Source organism: Chelonoidis abingdonii, chromosome 1 (genome assembly GCF_003597395.2).
Source record: "Chelonoidis abingdonii isolate Lonesome George chromosome 1, CheloAbing_2.0, whole genome shotgun sequence".
In the NCBI taxonomy this organism is placed as follows: Eukaryota; Metazoa; Chordata; order Testudines; family Testudinidae; genus Chelonoidis; species Chelonoidis abingdonii.
Genome location: NC_133769.1, coordinates 273,680,644 through 273,688,871, shown reverse-complemented (window position 1 = coordinate 273,688,871; position 8,228 = coordinate 273,680,644). Strand labels below are relative to the sequence as shown.

At 40.2% G+C, this 8,228-nt stretch overlaps 1 protein-coding gene across 1 annotated transcript; it reads right to left on the bottom strand.

The window, feature by feature from the left end:
* Positions 1-1,905: 1,905 nt before the first annotated feature.
* LOC116819579 (2-oxoglutarate receptor 1-like) lies at positions 1,906-7,761 on the bottom strand. The gene is made up of 2 exons (XM_032771428.2): positions 7,742-7,761; positions 1,906-2,926 (listed from the first exon to the last, which is right to left on the bottom strand). Exon 2 carries the CDS (start codon positions 2,917-2,919, stop codon positions 1,906-1,908), a length of 1,014 nt encoding a protein of 337 aa, XP_032627319.1. The 5' UTR covers positions 2,920-2,926; positions 7,742-7,761.
* Positions 7,762-8,228: the final 467 nt, after the last annotated feature.

Genomic DNA, 8,228 nt, shown 5'->3' with positions numbered 1-8,228 from the left:
CTAGGGAGGTTGTGGAATCTCCATCTCTGGAGATATTTAAGAGTAGGTTAGATAAATGTCTATCAGGGATGGTCTAGACAGTATTTGGTCCTGCCATGCGGGCAGGGGACTAGACTCGATGACCTCTCGAGGTCCCTTCCAGTCCTAGAGTCTATGAATCTATGAAAAACCCCTAGTCAATTGTACTAGTCAATTTCCTTATACTAATCAATCATTTTGTTCTTCCTAGTAGACTGCTGTATTTTTGGCTCTTTCCTGGGAAACCTAACTAATGCTTTTTCTGGTGTCAGGGTATGATTTTGGTGGAGGACATTGTATGAGAGCAGAAAGTAATTTGTGTTAAGAAAAAGCCATGGCATAAAAACAAAAAAAATAAAGTCAACATCTTATATATTAGGTTATCTAAATTAAAATTCCTCACATTCTGTGACAAAATGTAATGCCAAGACACACATTTCTTATGGTGTGTACCTGAATTTATGTCGGTCCCAAGCTTCTAGTCATGTAGGCTAGAAAGAGGGGAACAGGGACTGACTCTGCCAGGTATAGCAAGGCTAGGAGATAAGACCCTCCCAGGGCTTACTGCTCCTCCCATAACCTTGCAGTTCCTGATGATGTCAGCAGACTGTACTTGACAACTTGGATTCTGGACAGCAGCACCATCTCCCTATAGTGGAACACGAGGAAAGTTACATTTGAGAATCCACAACTTGATCCATTCTGCAGAAATTCTTGCTGCTGAAATACAATATTTATATAGTCTAATAACAGACATACCAGTGGGTACAATCCCTGTTTTGAAGGAGCATCTGCTATGTTGCCTTTCTTACTTTTTCAGACCAGAAAATTAAACAAACATCTGTAGGCAATAAGGTTTCTGCAGGCTTTTTTGGAAATGAACAAAACTTTTCAAAAAGATACATTGGCCAAGGTCACATATGCAAAGTGTTGTAAAGATACTATGCAGCACAACTCATCTCTTATTAATTAAAATTCATTGTATTTTAGCACCATAAGAAACATATGGTGGTTAGCTACCCCACAGTAATCACACTACATTGTCATGTAACCCTTTCTGAGTTTGAATCAAAGGTGCATTCCTGAAACCAGGTATCTGGCTCACTGGCATACACATACATGAGTTCCACCTAGTGGCTAATAAGCAAACTCCACACTTCAATAAAAAATTCACAATAATAAAAATGAGCACTCTAAAATAATAAACATGTTAAGTGGTTTGCAGTACTGTTTGTAAAATTGTTTTCAGTGTTTGATGCTTTAAAGTTTAAAATACTTTCAAAATTATAGAGTTCAACATCTGCGATGTATATTAAAATGTTTTTGTGTAGTTATGTTACCTACTTAATCAAGAAATGGCTCTGCTCAGGACCTGTTAGTTTTTGTATTGTTTTATTAAATGACTAACAAAATAATATATTGTGTTTGTAACTCAACTTTTCAACCCTCATCATCTGTGGCATTTGGCACAGACTACTAAATAAGATACTGTATTAATGATAACATGGAAGTTGTATTTGTGTTGTGAGGTCAATGTTGAGGCCCCCATTGTGTTTAAAATATGCTACTGGCAAATCCGTATTGAATTGAGTGCTAACTGAACGCTCAAAGATGGGCTAGTCAGGTAATTTCTGACCAACTCCATAAGTGTTTCCCCAAAAATAAAATAAAACAAACAAAAAAATTAATTTAAAAGTAATACAAGTCACCTGTTAACCATGACATACATATAGTCTAATCTTAAAACTCTACAGTTTTGGGGGGTGATTTTGGAGAGGCAGAGAGGCCACCTGCAACTTTATTAGGGAACAAATAAAATTGAACATAAAAGAGCTTACAGGACAAGTGTGATCAAATGCTTCTATGTTTCTTTTTCAAAATGATGACTCACTTATTCACATCACTGTTGTTCCCGGTATGCTGCACATAGTTGTTTAACTTGCATCTTGAAAGGGAAAGGATGGCCTGCTGGAAGTTGCCTCCCATCACAACATAAAGTAATAGGTTACCACATGTGTTTAGTGCAGCTAATGGTCTAGAGGCAATGTAAGCAGCATGGATTTGGTTTTCAATGTGGCAGCTAACTGGTTGAAGTCGTAATTCTATCCGAATACCCCTAAAGACATGAAAGGGTAGGAAGCACACATAAAAGACCACCAAGAGCAGAATGGCAAGTCTGCGAGCCTTCTGTTTGTAACAAGCATGAGTATGAGGCCCTCTAGCCAAAGTGTAAATAATGACAGTGTAACACAGAGTCACAACCACTAATGGCAGGTAGAAGGCTAACCCAGACAGAAGCCAGTTATACCACCTAATAGTGTCCAAGTTTTCAGAACTAGTGAGGTCCAGGCAAATGGATTTGTTTTGGTCCTCTCTTGAAGTGATTAAAAAGTTGACAGGACTGACTGCCACCAGGGAAATCACCCAAACTGCAGCACAAGCCACCACTGCCCATCTCCTTTTCTGAATAGAGAAGAACTTCATCGGATGGACAATCACGAAGTAGCGAAAGATGCTGAAGCAAGTGAGGAAGAGGATGCTGCTGTATAAGTTGAAGTGGAAGCCAAAACGGATAAATTTACACATGAAGTCTCCGAAGACCCAGTGGTCTCCATTGGCATAGTAATGTATCAGGAAAGGAAGGCTTGTTAAGTACAGTAGGTCTGTGAAGGCCAAGTTCAACATAATGATGGTGCTGCTCTTCCAGGGCCTCATCTTGAAACTGTATACAGAAATTGCAATAATATTCCCTGGGAAGCCCAGCAGAAAGATTATACTGTACATAAGAGGGAGATAGAAATTCTTGAGAAGGACATCTACATCGGTACAGTTTGTGAAAGCATCTGCATGGCTTTGCAATGAAGTTAAGTTGGCTAAGTCTTCAGTTGTATTCATGGCCATTTTCTTACTGCTTTAGCAAATGGTAAAGAAAAGAAAAATGTTTAGTTTTCACTAATAAGTTAATGCAGTGCTTTAACCATATCACTATATAATGGACTTTCACAGATCGAAACACAAAAGTCTGTTAAAATACTTGTAATAAAGGCTGTTTTCAGTCTGAAAAAGCATCAAGTCCTTCAGTATAACTGCCTAATTTAATAGTACAGCTCTGCCTCGATATGATTCTGTCCTTGGGAGCTAAAAAATCTTACTGCATTATAGGTGAAACCGTGTCATATCGAATTTGCTTTGATCCGCCGGAGTGCCCAGCCCCACCCTTCCAGAGCACTGCTTTACTGCATTATATCCTAAGTCGTATTATATCGTGTCTTGTTATATCGCAGTAGAGGAGTATTATGTTTTTTTAATAAGAAAATGACTTGTTGCTTTGGTGGGAGCTGATCTGATGGAGTGACCTTTGTTTTCTTAAGTTACAATTTATGGCATTTTTAAACTGATCAGCTCAGCATTACAAAGCAAGTCTCAGAGATAGAGGTACTGCACACGAATGACAAAGCTACCACACTTACAACTGAAGGCAGTTTCAGTGTTTTAGAGCATGAAACAGTCCCCTCAATAATGTCAGGGAATCTTCTCAAGCTTTTATTGTTGCATTCAGCAGGGGCCAGCCAGAGCAGAAAAGCAGCCTAGCAGTGCTATGTCCGGTGACATTCATCATTTATTTTTATGATATCTCTTAAGTTCCTCCTTGGCCAACAAAACAGATTAATCATTTATTGCATTTTTTTCAATATCATAAATTTAGTGCCCGATTTGCTGCTTTTTTAACTGTTCTGGCATTTTCCATAGCTTTAGTGTTTCAAGAAATTATCAGGCGATCTTTGAAAAGCAGGTCATTGATTTTTTCTTAATTATGTTTTTATTTTATTTTGAAATAATAAAAATTAGGTTTTCTATTACCATAATTTTCCAGACTTGGAATCAGTACCTGGACATGAATCAATAACTCTGAGATTCCACAGGGAAAGTTTTAGCTGTTAAGCTAGAGAGGAATCTACTTATCCTGTAACTAATAATGATCTGGATAGTTTCTTGCCAGTCATCTAGCATCTGCAAGCTGATGCCATCAGCACTAATTTTGGCATGCTGTTATTTTTAACTTCTTCTGTTTAATTTCCAATGCAAATGATGCAAATGTTGTCAAAAAACAAACAGACAAAAATAGGCCACACAATGTTCTCATTCAGCAGCAATGTATTATGCACTATTGCAGTGGCAACTATGTTTTGTAAAACCAAATGTCCTTTGAGTCAGCTCATCACCTTTTCCCTTTAGTGCAGGTATTGGCCAAAGGTGATCAGTAGGCATGGAATGGGGAAATGAAAGAGGATTAGAACTTATATGATGAGACCTCATTTACTCCTGTAGTTTAATAGCGGAGGCTTTGAATAATTTGAAGTGTTGGCCTGGAGAGGGGGAAACAGTGGAGCCAGCATCAGCCATTTTATATAGAATCAGCCCCTCGGCAAGGGAATGTCTTCATCTCCTTCAAGTATTCCCTTGTGGCATTGGTGCTCAGATAACATTCTTCATTCTCCTTCTTAAAAAAGCTGGATGTGGAAGAAACACTGTATCCTTATAGTTTATGAAGTTGATAAATTAGTGTTTTAATGAAAGGGTTATTAGTATTATTTGATATGCATATGTTTGGCCCTGTCAAGGTTTTAATAATGGTGCTTGACATAAAAATTGTATATTCTGTTCTGAAACATTGGAATAATTCCCCTCCCGCTTTGAAAAGCAGCTTCCTCACCACTACTCCCAGTTTAGGAAAATGAGACTACTGTGTCCAGTTGAAAGTATAAGGGGAATTTAGGTAGGAAGAAGAAAATTGCTCATTTTAGAATTTGGTCAATACCCCTGTGCTAACACTTCCTTTCTTCTGAAAAGTGTGATGGATTTATTAATCGTCACAAGTGATCCAAGCCCTGATTCAGTTCTTTCCAGAAAGATGCCACTTCCAATAGCACAGTGTCCTATAGCAATCATTGGGGCACTCGTTCTGTACTAATTCAAGAGGAAGAATGCTGCTTTGACTATTAGCAGTAAATATGCCCAATGGCCTGTGATAGGACAGTAGATAGGGTGGGATCTGAGTCACTACAGAGAATTCTTTCTTAGGTGTCTGACTGGTGAGTCTTGCCCACATGCTCAGGGTTTAGCTGATCGCCATATTTGAGGTCAGGAAGGAATTTTCCTCCAGGGCAGATTGGCAGAGGCCCTGGGGGTTTTTTTTGCCTTCCTCTTCAGCATGGGGCATGGGTCACTTGCTGGAGGATTGTCTGCACCTTGAAGTCTTTAAACCACAAGTTGAGGACTTTAATAGCTCAGACATAGGTCAGGGGTTTGTTACCGGAGTTGTGTAGGAGGTCAGACTAGAAGATTATAATGGTCCCTTCTGACCTTAAAGTCTATGAGTCTAATCCCTTGTAATATCAAGGGTTGGGGAGGGGATGTGTTTTAGGTTTCATATCCCAAGTATTGACCAAGAACAACCTCCACTGAGTTGTGAGATGTGACAAAATCGCAGCCCATGTTCAAGATTTTAATTACAATTTGTGAAAAATATTTTATTGGAATATTTTTAAAATGTTAAAATATTGATTACCACTTGAGGTGCAGGGGGGCATGTCAAATATTTGCCAGTGTTTTAAACACTTTGTAGTTTGAAACAGTGTAAAAGAAGGTTTAGCTAAATCAATGACATATCTTTAGGCCAGTGATTCTCAACATTTTCTATATGGGAATCTCCCTCCCATCTCAAATTCTGAGATGTGCAGGATAGTTGTGACCCTCTGACATCTCTTCACAACCTCCCTGGAAGGTTGCTACTCCTAGACCAGTGTTTCTCAAACTGAGGTCGCCACTTGTGTAGGGAAAGCCCCTGGTGGGCTGGGCCGGTTTGTTTACCTGCCCCGTCCACAGGTCTGGCCGATCATGGCTCCCACTGGCCATGGTTCGCTGCTCCAGGCCAATGGGAGCTGCTGGAAGCAGTGCGGGCTGAGAGACTTACTGGCTGCTGCTTCCAGCAGCCCCCAGTGGGAGCTGCAATCAGCCAGATATGTGGATGGGGCAGGTAAACAAACTGGCCCGACCCGCCAGGGGCTTTCCCTGAACAAGTGGTGACCCCAGTTTGAGAAACATTGCCCCAGACTGAGAACCCCTGTTTTAGGTTTAATAGGGAAATGGCTTACAACACAGCATTTAAATGATGGGGAAGTGATGGAAATATGGCTAAAAGAAGCAGGCGGTGGGTAACAAGATAATATCATTTTGAAATAAGTTTAAATCTATCACTATGATTTAGGTGTTCACCAGGTTAATGACAAAGGGTCCAGTGCTGCAACAGGAGGTCTCAATGGATTACCTCTTACAGGAAATACTCAATGCCATACAGGTCCTGGCCCTTAGAAAGTACAGCCATAAAAATGTGAAGGGTACCGATGTTATTAGAAGACTCTTTCAGCTGCTAGCCTGTCCATGCTGCCAACATACCAAAGACAAAAAGCTATACAGAGGGCAAAACAGACCCCTAACATCACTAAGGAGTGAGTGTGACAATCAAAAGGTGCAGTCCCTGCTGACTAAAAGATTGACACGCTTGCTTTTCACAAATGCCATTCCTTTTATTATTTACACAGTGCCTCACATAGCAGGCCTTGCCACTCTTCTGCGTGTAAATAAGAATCCCTTAGGGTGTGCCAGATTGCAGGCAAATCAATCAGCAAGCAATTTATTGCTGATGAGCATGAGGGGTGTTTAGAGGTGTCCAGTGCAAATGCCTGTGATATATTGGCCTAAGTCCAGTTCTGAATGCTTGTCACATTATTAGCTGTGATACAACCTGTTACTGGAGCAACAAAAAAAGAGGAGACAGGCTCTGCTGCTTGGCTTTATTATTTTGTTTTCTGAATTACACAAATAATTTGTCCAAAACTTAAATCTAATTAGGCAATAGTTCCTACTGGAGCCAATTCTAACGCTGAATAATTGACCAGAATGGGAATTCTGCATCCCAAGCTGAAGCCAAATATGTACTGTGCAGATAGACCATGAACCTTAAATAATTTCTCCAACAGCAGAGCTCGTACTGAAAGGGAACTAGAGTACTGGAACAGAAACATTCTTTCAGTCTTAATTGTGGAGTCACAACTGTAACTCCATTAGGTGATATTCTGTACTGTAACCCATTGATTGGAGTCACTTAAAATGTTGTGATTTCCTGCCTTTAATTGGAGTCTTTTATGGAGGAATCATGTTTGCTCTTGCATTGTGACAGTTTAATTAGTGCCTGATGGAAATGAATGTCCAGTGGCTGCAGACAATGCTGTATTTCATACAAATGTGTAGCTCAGTAAACTAAATAGGATTTAGCTAAGGACAGGTGACTCTCTCATTTTATACTACATCATATTTAAGAAACAAGAGCTTTAGGTTTAAGATGAAAGAGCTGAACCCTCCTTTTCTTACTGCTTATAATTCATTGCTGTGGCTCTTAGCTGCAAATTTCAAGGAAGAGTAGGAGGGCTTACTTTGGGTCTCTTGTTACAGCCCAAATGGCTGCTCAGCAGTCTCCTCCACTCCATTGTCAAAATGTTAACAACAGAAAATGTAGTTTACCTGTAAATACTTCACCATCTCCTCTGACCTCTTCATAGCTGGAACCTTGAGAACTGCAGAGCAGTATGTGGTGAGTTTGTTTTCCATAAAATAAGACGGGTATATTGAGACCGTTGGTGAAGGCACAGGCAAAACACCTTACCTAATGAGCTGCCTCTGGGAATAATCTGTATCCATTTCCAGTGGTGCCAGCTGTTATATTTAGAGTAAAACCAGAGCATGCTCCAGCGTCCTGAATGTGAACAGCTCTCATCCCCAGCGGGATGTCCTGTATCAGTTCCTGTATAGAGCAGCTGTGTGTGTGCCTGTCATATGGACAGAAGAGAATGTAACCCATCACTTCAGCTGAAACTGCTTGAAACCTGTCTAGTTTGGCTGAACTGGTTGTCCCTGGTCTATTCAAACACTCCCTGGCACTCTTCTGTGGTAGTTATTTAAAGTGAGAGATTATTTTAGTGCACAGAGAAGCTGCAAGCAGCTCAAACCTCCAATGATTCCTGTCGTAGCTTCCTACTCAGATTTGAACCTTAGTGTTCATAACCTGAGAAGCTAGCATGAACCCCTCTAAGCTTAATTACCAGCTCAGATCTGATAGGCTGCCACCAGCCAAGAATTTCCAGTGTCTTGGC

What these genes read in the sequence shown, in the direction of transcription:
- LOC116819579 (XM_032771428.2), bottom strand. Translation starts at nt 2,919, where the DNA reads ATGGCCATGAATACAACTGAAGACTTAGCCAACTTAACTTCATTGCAA.